This window comes from Vigna umbellata, chromosome 5 (assembly GCF_029865625.1).
Source record: "Vigna umbellata cultivar VRB3 chromosome 5, Vumbellata_1.0, whole genome shotgun sequence".
In the NCBI taxonomy this organism is placed as follows: Eukaryota; Viridiplantae; Streptophyta; class Magnoliopsida; order Fabales; family Fabaceae; genus Vigna; species Vigna umbellata.
Genome location: NC_142169.1, coordinates 38,840,823 through 38,855,930, shown reverse-complemented (window position 1 = coordinate 38,855,930; position 15,108 = coordinate 38,840,823). Strand labels below are relative to the sequence as shown.

Sequence of the window (15,108 nt, the reverse complement as noted above, 5' to 3'; positions counted from 1 at the left end):
AACTAGGATTGTACCTGTGCAACAGTCTTTAACTCTTGTGGCAATTGTTCAAGTATCTTTGAGAGATTCTCCAATTGTTGAGTTATTAACTTGTTCTAAGCTATCAAGGCATCATTGGATTGCAACTGTAGAACTCCTTTTTGTTGAATAGGAGCTCCTCTTTCACTGTTCCACTTATAAGTAGTCATGTTTTCAATTATTTCTGTGGCTTCCTCTGGAGTCTTCCATTTGATATTCCCTCCAGCTGAGGCGTCAAGCATCATCTTGGTTTGTGAACCAAGACCTCCAAGGAAGATTAGGACTACTTCTCCTTCATTAAATCCATGCTTGGGAGTCTTTCGTAATAGGCTTTTATACCTGTCCCATGCATGCCCCAGTGATTCTTCCATGCCTTGTCTAAATGAAGAGATCTCTTGCTTCCCTTTGTTGATTTTAAAGCTTTGTTGCTGCCATTGTTGTTGTGGTTGGTTCTCAAATTGTCCGGCAGCTTGCCAAAATTGGCTTTGATCCATGCTTGAGTCATGTTCCCACCAGTGGTTGAGATTACTTTGGTAGAATTGAGTGCCCATATAGTTAAATTCTTGACCAAATTGCATTCTGCAGACATTCACTACAAGAAAATTGCGTTTTATATACAGATTATTACATACGGATTTTAATCTGTATATATTAAATATTTTACATACAGATATTATATACGGATTTTTAATTAATTAATAATTAAAAATACTTTAGAAAAAGCCCCGATCTTCTTCTAACTTTGAAAAAAAAAAAACTAACTACAACTCTCCAAAATGAGTCCCTCACTCACTCACTGACCCTTCCTTCTTCCTTCATTTCAGATAAAAAAAAACCCACAAATCCTTACTTCTTTCTTCTTCCTTCCCTCCTTCCCTCCTTGTAGCCATGCGTTCTTCCTTTGCCATGTCTTCATTCAGACCGCATCATCAGCCACATTCTTTTTCTTCTCGAGAGCTCACCATCAACGGTAAGCTTTCTTTCTCTTCAAACATTCATTATCTTATTTCATATTTCTTTCCTGCCTCAGCCTATTTAACAACAAAATTCCTCTTCCACCGATTATCTTCATCTCCTTCTAGGGTTTCGTCATCCTTTCACCATTTTCTTGAAGTTTCACCGATTAAATCCTCTTTTACTACGTTTAAAAGCTTTTCCTCCGATTGAAAATTCTTTTCCACCGTTCAATCTCGTTTTGAATCGATTAATCGGTTCATTTTAAGTTTCCTCCCTTTCTTGGGTTCCTTCAGTCCAGATTAGGGTTCCTACTATTTAGGGTTTCTGTGAGTCCTATCTCTGATTCGGTTCGTTCTCCTTCAAATTCTCTCTTCTATTTTTGCCCAGGGTTGGTGCGAAGGTTATCGCCCTTAGGTCTTGGTAGAATCTTTCTCGATCTCTAATTCCTCGTTATTTCGCTGCGCGTCGCGCGTTCAGTTCTCTTCCTTGGAGCCTCTTTCATCAGGTGGTATTCAGAGCTCTAATTCTTCCACGAAATTCAAAAGCTAAGTATCTCTCCTTTGTGTCGTGTTTTCATTTGATTCATTATTGTGTTGACATTGTTTCGCATCTCTGTTTTGATGTTTTTCTCTGATTCATGTAAGGTTGAATTTGTATTGGCTTGTTTTGTCTTAATTCTGAGTATTATATGTTAATTTTGCTCATAAACTGTTTGTTTAAATGTCTAAGAGATCTAATATGAGATTATTCATTCTTGATAACTTATTACTCTTCATATTAAAATGGACTCTCTGTATCCTCACGCCAAAGGCATATTGTCCTCAAGAAATTGGGCTTCTCTTCATTCGAGCACCGCTGTCCCTTTCAACTCCATGCTCTTTTTCGATGATGAGAATAAGAACATCCAATCGGTAATAATATAAACTCTCACGTTTTCTTTTAAATTCATTTTGTTGTCATCATCATCGGATATTATGACAAGTTGGTAAGGAATGACAAGTTGGTAGAAATTGATGGAAAGGAAGATGCAATCGAAAACAGAACAACTGAAGTATTGATGTTTGAATTCCCTTTTTTGTCATTGCTAATTCTCTATAACCTAACAAATCTGAGCTGCTTTTATCCTGAAAAACACCATCTAGAATGTCCCAAATTAGAAATCATGCATGTGGCCTACTGTCCCAAGTTGAAGCTATTCACATCAAAAATTCATGACAGTCACAAAGAAGCAATTACAGAGGCTCCGATAAAATGCCTACAACAACCTCTGTTCATTGTTGAAAAGGTGACAACATTAAGTAGATTCCTCTTTTTCATTATATATTTTCCAACTTTCTTCCTTCAAATTTCCATTGTGTGTTTTCTTTTGAATCGGCTTGAATTGAATGTAGGTTGTTCCCAAACTTAAGGAATTGACACTGAACGAGAAAAACATGATGTTGATGAGCGACGCACATGTGCCACAACACTATCTCAGCAAATTAAATCTTCTCCAATTGTGCTTTGAGGAAGATAAAAATGAGAAAGGTACTTTGCCTTTTGATTTCCTACACAGGGTACCTAATTTAGAACATTTTCGAGTGCAGAGATGCTTTGGTATCAAGGAGATATTTTCCTCTGAGAAATTGCAAGTTCATGATGGAATTCCTGCGACATTGAAAGCATTAACCCTATTTGAACTAAATGAGCTTGAGTCAATAGGATTCGAACACCCATGGGTAAAGTCATTCTCTGAAAAGCTTCAAACATTAAGGGTTATCAGTTGTCCTTGGTTGGAAAAATTAGGGCGTGGCGCAATGTCTTTCATCAATCTGAAAGTGTTGTATGTGATGGACTGTGCTCGAATGGGGTATTTATTCACACTTTCAACTGCAAAAAGTTTAGTCCAACTTGAGACCCTAATTGTAAGGAGATGTGAATCAATAAAAGAAATAGCAATGAAGGAAGATGAAGATGATTGTGATGAGATCATATTTGAAAGACTCAGAACATTAACTTTGAATTCCTTACCTCGACTACAAAGCTTCTTATCAGGGAATGCCACTATGCAGTTTTCATGTTTGAAAAATGCATATGTAATTAATTGCCCCAATATGAAAACTTTCTCCGAAGGAGTCCTAACAGCCCCAAGGTTTTTTGGGATTAAAACATCATATGAGGATTCAGATTTATTCTTCCATGATGATCTAAACACATCATTTCAGAGATTGTTTCAAAGACAGGTAAGGAATTCTTCATCTAATAAATTCAATTGTTATATTTTCTTCGCTAAATTGTACTTTTATTCTCTATAACTTTTGTCTTCTTATTTTATTCAGTTTTAGTTTTAGTAATCTAAAAGTTTGTGTGTTGCTTCAACTCTACATAGATTCATCTATTTATTTACATTCAAAGTAATTAAATTATTTTTTGGTGGTATTTTAAATACTACAAGAGCATTAATTAGTTATAGTTTCAGTTATATGATACACTCAAACAGAGTTATTTTAATAATTTAATTAACAGTTAGATTAAAAAAAATTAACAGAATTAATTATATTAAACTTAGAGTCCAAAAGCTAAATTAATTTAACTTTAAAATTTATATTTATTTAAATCTGAGTGGGTTACATAGGTCTTTTGAGAGAGATTTAACAAACAAATGAGACTTAAGTCAAAATTACATAACAGACTTATACTATCTTTAACTCAACATGCGACTTAGAATTACACTTTATTTCCAACAAAACCTTAATATATTTTATTTTTAATATGTTATCTATCATAATATCCAAAACACGTTGGCATACTAAACATGCATAAGCATAAAATAAGTGAAACTTTTGTCCTGCATAAGAATATTAAAATCAATTATTGTTTGACATACAGGTGGAAAAGTCTGCATGAGATATAGAGCATTTAAAATTTGATTATCACTCACACCTACAAGAGATTTGGCTTGGTGTAGCTCCAATCCCAACAAACAATTCTTTCAACAACTTGGAATCTTTAACTGTGGTGGAATGTGAATCTTTTTCCAATGTCATCCCTTTTTATTTACTTCCATTTCTATGTAACTTGAAAGAGATTGAGGTAAGCAACTGTCAATCTGTGAAGGCAATATTTGATGTGAATGATGCAGCAGCAGATATGAAACCGATTTCTCTTCTTGAAGAAACTCATTCTAAATCAGTTGCCAAATCTGGAGCACATCTGGAATCTGAATCCTGATGAAATTCTGAGCCTTCAAGACTTGCAACAAGTGTCAATTTCTAACTGTCAAACCCTTAAAAGTTTGTTTCCAACATCAGTGGCCAATCATCTTGTTAAGCTTCATGTGAGAGCTTGTGGAACATTGGTATAAATTTTTGCAGTGGCTGATGCAGCCATCAATGGAAAAACTAAGCAGCTCAATTTCCATTGTCTGACCTCATTAACACTATGGGAATTGTCTGACCTCACTTTTTGACGAAAATAGTATGCTACAAAAAGTGAATTTAGAGTACAAAATAAGGTTGAATATATAAAGGTTAAGTCAAACAAGTTTAAGTTTCATATTTCAATGATATTCTTATTGATGTTATAAAGTAATTGTTCTTTATTCTTATGACATGTAATCTTACATTACAAGAGTTATTATACAATATCTTAGTTAATTTTTCTAGATTTCTATCACATCATTCTTAATATATTTGTGCAATTTTATTTCAATAAAACGATTTTAATATATCTGTATAGCTATTATTAATGTTGTATTATTAATGTTGTAAGTTGTTGTCTTAACTAATTCTTATGTTCTTTTGTAATAGCTGCAGTTGAAGCACTTTGAAGATGGTAGAGAAAGTGGAAGAGTTTAACATGAACTGAGTGATAGAGGAATTTGAGAGGGTGACAAAGGATGCTAAGAGGTTCAGGACTGCAAAAGGAATAGAAAATTAGGATAATTTATTTATTTTTTAGTTCAAGACAAAAAGAAAACAATTGTTTCTTTCTTTTTGAGTTCCTCCTACACGTTTCATCTTTTAGCTGGTTAGTGGAGAACCAACTCCAAGCAAACTACACGTGAATGTTGTTTTCGTGAATGTTGTTTGGCAAGACATGGAGTTCATGAGTAGGAGAGAGAAGTGGTGGTAGTAATTTATGTATTTATTTCTTTGAACTCTCTTTATAGAGTATTCAAATAAAATTTTCATGTTTTAATTATTTGATTTTCAACACAATTATATATTACAAATTCTTAACATTTATAATCTGGTAGTAATTATTTAAAATTTTATGAGAAGTTTTAATGTGTAAAAATTTTAATATTAATTATATAACTATTACAAAAAACCAATCTAATTAAATATGTTATATAATTACATACGGATTTATCCGTATGTAATATCCGTATGTAAATTACATACGGATTTATCCGTATGTAATTTATATACGGATTTTTCCGTATGTAACTTAGCTACGCCTTTTTTATATACGGATTTTTGTCCGTATATAATTCGTATGTAAAATCATTTTATATACGAATTTTTGATGTTATATACGGATTTTGGCGGTATGTAATAGTAATTTTTCTTGTAGTGATTAGGCACAAAACCCTAAACACAATTGTTAGCACAAAAAGATAGAGAAAAAAAAAATCAAAGGATATAATTGAAAAGATAAGAAGATAGGAAATAAAAACAAAAAAATAAAATAAAATAAAATAAAAACAGAAAAATAAAATAAAAAAAATAAAATAAAAACAGAAAATAAAATAAAATAAAATAAAATCTAATTTAATCAAATAAAATAAAATCAAATAAAAACTGAAAAATAAAAAACAGAAAATAAAAACAGAAAACAGAAAAACAGAAAACAAAAAAATAAAATAAAATCAAATAAAATACAAACTGAAAAATATAAACAGAAAAATAAAATAAAATAAAATAAAAATTCGAAATTTAAATTAAAAATAAAAAAAATAAGTCAAAGATAATCAATAATCACACAAATTAACCAGTTAAACCACGAATCCCCGGCAGCGGCGCCAAAAACTTGATGGACAAATTTATGAACACCAAATTATGATGTCACAAACTTGTTTTCAATCGGCAAGTATGACCGAATCGTTCAAGTAATAAAACTTGGTAAGACCAAGTATCGTTCTTCCCAAAGGACTCACGGCCTAGTTTAGTTATGTGATTTCTTAATTAACTAAGACTTACAAACGAATTAATTGGGGTTTAAAATGCAAGACAGAAAATAAACATGTATGCATGAATTGTGATCAATGGCAAAAAGCAAAAGATAAACACTTTCAATGAAATTTATGTATGGATATGTTGTTGGGGTTCAATTTCATCTTATCCACTCTCATATATTTTAGGAATTCAACGATCAAATCACCATTGTTAATGCCACTCTCTAATGTACCTTTCCAGAAGGCTTCTCCCTAATCACGAGTTCATACAATTCCTAGCATTCCTAATGATTAGTTCATAAGTACAGGAGCTTAACGACAACCAATATAAAATTGGGAGAAATTCCCCGGATCTAGACTTCCCCGTACGTTCCCGTATCGACAAAACCAATAATCATGCATCGAATGAGTTAAACCATGCAAGCATTAAACAAAGAGGAAAAACCCTAACTAATGATGAAAGAAAGCATAAGTCTTAATTAAAAGATGTAAAAACAGATTCCATATATGAGAGTTTCACAAGACTACATTGATTCCCCAACAAACATAAAGAGGTTAGTTCACCATATTCATGGTGAACCTAGATGAATTACAATGAAAGAATGAAAGAATAAACCCTAAAAAGGTGAAGCGGAAGCCTCAGCATCCAAGATCCTCCTTCAAAGGGGTGGTAGAGAGAGTGTTTGCCTCGTTCCAGCCAGAGATACCTAACCCTAGGAAACCCTAAAGCTTATGTATCATTCGTAAATTACAAAAAGTCAAGTCCAAGCCCATTAAAGTGCCGCTCAGCGATAAACTACCGCTCAGCGGTAAACTACCGCTCAGCGGTGATTGCGTGACTTGTTTTCTCCCCTCAGCGGCCATTTTTCCCCTCAGCGGATCTCCCGTGACTTCCAGAGTACCGCTCAGCGGTAAAATACCGCTCAACGGTGAGTGCTTGACTTGTTTTCTCCCCTCAGCGGCCATTTTGCCCCTCAGCGGACCTCCCGCAAACTCCTGAGTGCCGCTCAGCGGTAAACTGCCGCTGAGCGGTGACTTCGGCTTCTCCTTTTGCACTTTTTATTGTCTTTTCTGATTTCATCTCTCTCCTTCTTCACTTCTTTTACCAAATTCACCTTAAAACCTGCACAAAAACACTGAAATCAAGCATAAACCTGTCCAGCTCTCTTATTTCCAAAAATATACAGAAAAGCATGATTTCAAGTTAGTTTCTAAGTGTAAAGGTTGCTTTTAGTGTCAATTTTTAATCATGAAAATAACAGTTTTTCAACTGTTATCAGTCCACCACTCCCACCCTTAGATCCTTTTCGGCTCGCATAACGCTTTTCCAAGCACTTCTAATTTTCCTCAACGCTTCAGTGAAGTGTCCATCCTCATAATAGATGAACAATGTTGTGAGGTAGTCCGGTGAAGGCGCCCCCTTCATGGGATGTCCGAATTGCCTTTGAACCAAGACAGGGTTATAATTGATGCAATATCGGGTACCTATGAGGGGTACATTGGGAAAGTCGCCACAATGATGGATAGAGGGCTTAATCGCAAGCCAAGGAAAACGCCACTTTACTTTTCTTCCATTCAAACCAGCAAAGAATTGGGCCCACTCATTTCCTCCTTTGTCTTTGAGCCCCTGGTGTGACGGATCTTCCGGTGAACACCTGACATCAACCGACCCCTTACATACACGCGCAATCATCCATGCATACAGCGCCGGCAAACAACAAAGAATTTTCTTCCCTTTTCTCTCATGGCAAAAACTCATGGTCCCATAAACATCTGCAAGTATTGCTGTTACAGGGTTCTCTGATCTTGTCCTTTTTGCCACGAAGACATCCATTGCGGTATAATCTACAAAGTCCTCTACTTTAGGAAACAACATGACGCCATACAAGGTAAGTGCTAACACATCCATGAAAGTATCCCAGTCTTCCCCGTCGGCTAGATGATGCAAGTATTGTTCCAAATATCCTTGTGTCAGTCCACGTACCTGATTCCTTGTTGCCAACCTATCTTCAAGGTCCTTGGGCTGTAATTTCATTATGGCGGCAATAGTAGAGATAGAAGCGTGATGCTCCAAGTGCTGATACGGCGTGGTACCCTCCAGCGGTAAACCGAGGATATGCTCAAACTCTTCTATGGTCGGTGCTAGTTGAAAGTCTTGAAAGGTGAAGCATCTCAGCGGGGAATCATAATACTGTGCTAGGGCTGTGATAGCAGGCAACTGTACCTCCACTTCCATTAGGCCCAGCAGGTTTCCATACTTCTTTGTGAAGGCTTCTCTCTTTATGGTCTTTAACCTCTTGCCTAAATTTATCAGCCTTGTCAAGTTTCCACTGTGAGTCCTCAGGCGAGATTTCTTTCTTAACACGGCAGAGTCGGTCTGTTGTGTGGCACCAGATCTTGCATCAACTTCCATCTTGTATGAGATCAAGTGAACACCTGTGATTTCCCCTAAAACCAGCATGTTACAGAATGATGAATGAACATGATGCATGAAAATATAGTGAAGTGGAACAACATGACGAACAAAAAAAATGCATGTATGGTATGAGAATGCAAAGTCATTATTTTTGAAAAAGAACAAACAGTGTGAGAGTTATAGGTATATACATTTCTCCCTTTGTGCCCTAATAGAGGTTCAACGCTTTGGAGTTCAAGGTCAAGTACATGCATTCTCACAAGGAAGGTACCTTGAACCTAAAGATCAATGGTCACTAGAGCAAAGGCCCCCTTCATAGCATCTCCACAACAGTCGAGTAATCAACTAGGTGTGAAGACACAAATGAAGAAAACAAACTCTAGTTGGGGTTCTCACGATAGCCAAACAGGAAGTATGTCCCAAGTGGCACCGCTACACAACCCCTCTATTTCTAAGTTTCCCTCAGACCCGGGCATAGGGTCCCACTCATGATATGCATAACGTGTGTGTGTGAAGGGAGAATGCAATGCAAACCCAAACCCTCACCTGCAAAACAACCAGAAAATTTCCCAGGCAGATATAAACATGTTTTCTACCCTAGGTTTCAATATAGAACAATCCGAGCAACTTATGCAATTATTCAAAATATCAAACATAGATAAAGAAAATGGGAAGGAAAACATAAAGAAAAACCACACCAGAATCGTGTATCTAATTAAATGGCTTGACTCTCTAAAAAAAGTCCCCAGTGGAGTCGCCATCTGTCGCAACCGGAATCGCGACGGGACGACGATCCAAAAAAAACCGGGTTTTGAAAAAGAGATTTGGAGTCGCCACCATAGTTTATTATGGAAAACTACGGAAAAACCATAAAATAATAAGACACGGTCCACGAAAACCATATTCTGGGTTTGGGAGTCGGTTACGCGTAGGGAAGGTGTTAGCACCCTACAACGCCTGCCCTAAGGCAGTACCTTTAACTAAATGCACGAATATGATGTGGTTTTCAAAATGTTTAACTATCCCCTAAAATAAAACTCTAAAGAAACAAAATATATTTTTTAGTTTTTTGGGCCCGACAAGGATTGACCTTGCTCCTACGTATTCTCATTCAAAATGAGAAATCAGGGTTACGTAGTTCTTTTGGAAACTCTTTGAGAAATTTGTTTGGAAATTGTTTGGAAATTTGTTTGGAAAATGATTATGGATAAATTTGGATTTTTTGGGAAGTGAACCTGACAAGGGCTAACCTTGCTCCTACGTATCTCCACTTTTGATGGAGAATCAAGGATCACGTAGTTCTAGCCAGAAATACTGCTTGTTTTTTTTTTTTTTAAAAAAAAAAAAAAAAAAGCCAGATGTTTTTAATTTTTGAAGATTTTATGTTTTTAATATTTTCGAGAAAAAGAAGGTAATGAGTACTAGGCCGACGCGGGCGGTCGCACGAGTACTCATACCTTTAGAAAGATATTTAAATATTTTTAATTAATTTTTTTTTAAAAGAGAAATAACGATATTAAGCACTAGGACGATGCGAACGATCACACGAGCACTCATACCGTTATCTACTTATTTAGGAAGACTTGAGAGTATTGAGTGTTGGGTTGATGCGGACTATCGCACGAGCACCCATACCCTTATTTAAAATTACGCAAATAAGAAAGACAAGTATTGAACACTAGGACGATGCGAGCGATCACACGAGTGTTCCACCTTTAAAACATATTTTTTGTAAATTTATTTAAGGAAGAAGGGAAGGTTTCTAGCACAAGGACAACGCGAGCGGTCTCACGTGTGCTTAACCTTTAAAACGTATTTTTTTTGTAAATTTTATATAAGGAAGAAAAGAGGTTTCTAGCACAAGGACGACGCGAGCGGTCACACGTGTGCTTAACCTTTAAAATATTATTTTTTGGTATTTTATTTTTTATGTATTATATATTATAAAATAAGTAGATATATAGAATAAATAAATAAAATAAAATAAAACAATAATAAAAACCAAATGAAATGAGAAAAAAAAGGAACAAAATAAATGAAATAAATACAAACCAAATAAATAATAAAAATAATGTAAATAATAGGAGGTGCCTAAATGAAAAAAGAAAAGGTGTCTAAACTATTTTTCCTTTCATAAACTGATTGGGCCTAAACCCAAACTGAAAGGGGTGTGTAAGTGAGAAACAGGGGCTGCGGGAGAAAGAAGTTTTTTTTCTTGGGCTTGACCCAGCACTGGCCCGAGGGTGGTATGGGGGTGCGCGGGTGAGAAAACAGGGTTGCGCGAAGGAGAAAGGTTTTTTTTTTTATTCTTGGGCTTGGCCTAGCACTGGCCCGAGGATGTATGGGGGTGCGCGGGTGAAGAATGGGGGTTGCGCAAAGGGAGCTGGGTCAGCAACAGGCCCAAGGCCTTTTCATTCTCCAGCTCAGAAACCCTTAGGGGTTCTCTCACTCTGTGCATCACACAGCTTCACTCAAACGAGACCCAGGGTCTCATTCTCTCTGAGCGAGAAATCCCAGAGGTGCCCACCTCCGTCTCTCTCAACGGCCATGCCCCAGCCACCGCCCAAACAGCCACCGCGGGAGGGCCCTCTATCCGGTCCAACACTTCGCCGACGACGCCACCTAGGCCGCCGCCGGTCACGGCCTCGGATCTGCCTATTCTCCCTCTCGCTTCGAGGACAGCAGCCCAAGGGAGGGTCTTCCTCCGTCGCACACGCACCAACACTTCTTCAAATCGACCACCGTGAACCGCCTTCTGTAACACCCAAATATTTTAAAGGGTATTACTGATAGTAGAGACTAAATTAATTTAATATCTCATATAAACAATCAAACTTTATTTCAATTACTCCAAAGTACAATACCAAACATACAAACTTTAAACAATATAGTCTTCACCATTGAAATTTCAACTTATAAGTTTTACACAACATAATCTTCCCAATACAAATTTATTCTTTTTACAAAAATTCCTGAAAGTTTTTCCCCGCATCTCTCTCATCTCTAAGCTTTTTCAACCGCATCTGCAACATTATCTAATCACATATAACATGAGTTATATGATCATAGTACAAACAAATAAGGGTAAGCCAACCATATCATAAAATCATTAAACTTTTAATAAAAATATTATAATCATGTATTTTTGCAATTGATAAAATATCATTATTCCGATGTCATTAATTCATCATTATCAAAATCATCTTCCTCATTCCCATAAATCTTACAAGTGTACCATGCTTACTCATGAAGCCTTATGGTCAGACCGCTCTCTGCCTGCTTCCTTAAGCCTCACTTATATACTATGTCTTACTTTCTGAAGCCTTATGGTCAGACCCCTCTCTGCCTGCTTCTATAAACCTCAATGTTACTTTGTTCATACCAAACTCTCATGGTATAACTCGATCATACTACTCCCGGTAGTAACATCATTTCATAAGTAATGAATTTCTCATATCCACCCCAACATTTCATAAAACCAACAATTCATACCCTCTTATCCACCTAACTCAATCATGTTCATTCTTTAATCATGAATTCATAATAACCCGTTTTGGTATCAATAAATTAAACATATTGCCAAATATCATGCTTCATATTATAAACTCATTTTGCCCATAACGAGTATAACTCAACATATTTTCACCAAACAAAGATTATGGATCAACAAAAATATATCAACATATCTTAGGAACTACATAATAAAGTCTGGGCTCAATGTAATAACAAATAAATATATATGAAGTTTTTACCATGATAACGTTATGCATCTACAATTGACTTATTTTATTTTATTTTCATCCTATTAGAGATCTTTCTTTACCCCAATTGGTCACCGGAGAGGACCCAGATGTCTGAACGCATCAAACTCACCTTCGACGCCAGCACATATGACTAGTCACAACTGACTGGACCAGGCCAGGGCTGCTCTATGATCAGGGATGTGCCAACTCAGGTTTTTAAGGTTCCTCTATCCTACCAACAAAGGGAGGCCCTTAATAATTTACAATTTATTTATTTAATTTATCTACCTTGTTCTCTTATGCTCTAAATCTAAAATACCTAATTTTAATATTTTACTTCCTCTCACAACAACCTCCAACAGTATCTGTATATTTAATACCCATGTACAAGTTATTACAGAACCCTTTCTCCAAACCTTCCAACAAGATCAATTTCAGTCAACAAACTCATTCAATAAATTCATCACAATAAACATCCATAATAGAATTCATACAAGATAATTATAAATAATTAACAATAATAAAATATTACTATAAATGGTCATAGAAGAATACAATATTTGACAATCATAAAAATAATCTTAATATAAAATTTTATGGGGAAACAAGAAGTTGAATCTGGCAGAGCCGGTTAGACAACTTCTAATCCATCCAACAATACAATATAATTAAATAACAAGAACAATACATGTTTGGGGAAATAAGAAGTTGAATCTGGCAGAGCCGGTTAGACAACTTCTAATCCATCCAACAATACGATATAATTAAATAACAAGAACAATACATGTCTGGGGAAATAAGAAGTTGAATCTGGCAGAGCCGGTTAGACAACTTCTAATCCTTCCAAAAATTGCAATAAAATAAATAAGTAAAGCAATAAATAGTTTGGGGAAACAGGAAGTTGAATCTGGCAGAGCCGGTTAGACAACTTCTAATCCTTCCAAAAATGTAATAAAATAAGTAAGGAAAGAAATAAAAAAAATTTGGGGAATCAAGAAATTGAATCTGGCAGAGCCGGTTAGACAATTTCTAATCCTTCCAAACTACAATAAAAATAAATAAGGAAAACAATAAAATGTTTGGGGAAACAAGAAATTGAATCTGGCAGAGCCGGTTAGACAATTTCTAATCCTTCCAAATTACAAAAATAAACAACTAATAACATACAAATGGCATAACATATTCAACATCACAATTTACAACTATCACACTCGGATATCAACACAAAAGCATACTCTCATTTAAATTCAAGATCATACATAAACAAAATATTCCATATTCAAGATTTAAGATCAAACAAAAGCAAAATATAGCATATTCAAGACTCAAGATAATATAAAAGGAATTACTCAAAGTAGCTCCCCTTACCTCTATTCCAGACTTAGTTTCCTCTTCTCAAACCGTTCTCCGGAAACTTCCAGAATTTCCCCTCTTCAACTAGAATTTCCTCCAACTCTCTTCTCTCACAATTTCTCTAGAATTTTGGTGTAAATCTTCAGCCTCCCCCCTTGGCTATTTATAGCCAAAAATTTTACTATTCATTTTTACTATTCACTTTTACTATTCATTTTTACTATTCAAAAATTATTTTTTTATTCACCATTCTTATCTCTGAATGATTAATTCTACGTGGAGTGTTCTCTTCCACAAATTATTTTAATATTTTTTTTTTTTTACCATTCACCATTCACTATTCACTATTTACTATTTACTATTTACTATTCACTATTCACTTTTCTAAAAAAAATCCTAAATAAGTTATCAAAATTTTGAAGCTCTCCCTCTAGAATTACTATAATTTTATATCCAAAAATATACATTTTTCTATCCATTAAAATTATTATTACTAATAAAATGCTAAAAATTACTATTAGAAATATATATATATATATATATATATATATATATATATATATATATATATATATATATATATATATATATATATATTTATGGGTCTTACATTCTCCCCAACAACAATTATTTTCGCCCTCGAAAATTATCTATTTAATAAAAGACTTTTTAACAAAAGACTACTTACAAAAGAGATATGGATATTCCTTTATCATAAATTCTTCCAATTCCCAAGTCATTTCCTCTGTGTCTTCATTCCAAAGTACCTTTACCGTGCGAATATCCTTTCCTCTTAGCTTTTTCATTTGAACATCTAGTATACGCACTGGTCCAACGTCTATTGTTAAATTTTCCTTGACCTGGATTTCATCAACTTCTAATACATGCTTTGGATCTGGAATATACTTCCTCAGTTGGGATACATGAAAAACATTATGCAATTTTGCCAATCGAGGTGGTAATGCTATCTCATAAGCCACTGGCCCAATCTTTTTGAGAATTTGATACGGTCCGAGAAATTTTGGTGTCAGCTTCCTCATCTTGATAGCTCTCCCGACTCCTGTAGTTGGTGTTACTCGTAAGAATACGTGATCTCCTTCTTCAAATTCTAACGGTCTTCTTCTTTTGTCGGCATATGACTTTTGTCTACTTTGAGTTGCTTTCATCCGATCTTGGATTAATTTTATTTTTTCTGTGGTTCACTGTAATAGCTCGGGTCCCACTGTCAGTGCTTCCCCATCTTGAAACCAACACAACGGGGTCCTACATCTTCTTCCATATAAAGCTTCATAGGGTGGCATACCAATACTGGAATGATAACTGTTGTTGTAAGTAAATTCTACTAATGGTAGTATCTCATTCCAACTTCCAAGATGGTCTAATACACAAGTTCTTAGCAAATCCTCCAAAGACTGAATAGTTCTTTCTGTTTGACCATCAGTCTGAGGGTGATAAGCCGAACT

General features: G+C 35.2%; 2 protein-coding genes across 10 annotated transcripts; one reads left to right on the top strand and one right to left on the bottom strand.

Moving 5' to 3' along the window:
* Positions 1-716: 716 nt before the first annotated feature.
* LOC148198315 (uncharacterized) lies at positions 717-5,157 on the top strand. 9 transcript variants are annotated; one of them, XR_015780004.1, is made up of 6 exons: positions 730-988; positions 1,363-1,886; positions 2,194-2,260; positions 2,367-3,197; positions 3,844-4,468; positions 4,770-5,157. XR_015780004.1 is itself a non-coding variant. In XM_088092214.1 (5 exons), the coding sequence occupies exons 2-5, from the start codon at positions 1,696-1,698 to the stop codon at positions 4,809-4,811; spliced, it is 1,131 nt and encodes a 376-aa protein (XP_087948340.1). In that variant the 5' UTR covers positions 725-988; positions 1,363-1,695; the 3' UTR covers positions 4,812-5,157. The 9 variants fall into 9 exon arrangements, 4 of the variants coding, with proteins under 4 accessions (XP_087948340.1, XP_087948339.1, XP_087948341.1 ...); XR_015780001.1 differs by having other exon boundaries at positions 4,764-5,157; XR_015780003.1 differs by having other exon boundaries at positions 3,844-4,483.
* A 2,252-nt stretch (positions 5,158-7,409) lies between these two features.
* LOC148198314 (uncharacterized) lies at positions 7,410-8,546 on the bottom strand. The gene is made up of 2 exons (XM_088115755.1): positions 7,905-8,546; positions 7,410-7,805 (listed from the first exon to the last, which is right to left on the bottom strand). The coding sequence occupies exons 1-2, from the start codon at positions 8,544-8,546 to the stop codon at positions 7,410-7,412; spliced, it is 1,038 nt and encodes a 345-aa protein (XP_087971881.1).
* Between the last annotated feature and the right edge of the window lie 6,562 nt (positions 8,547-15,108).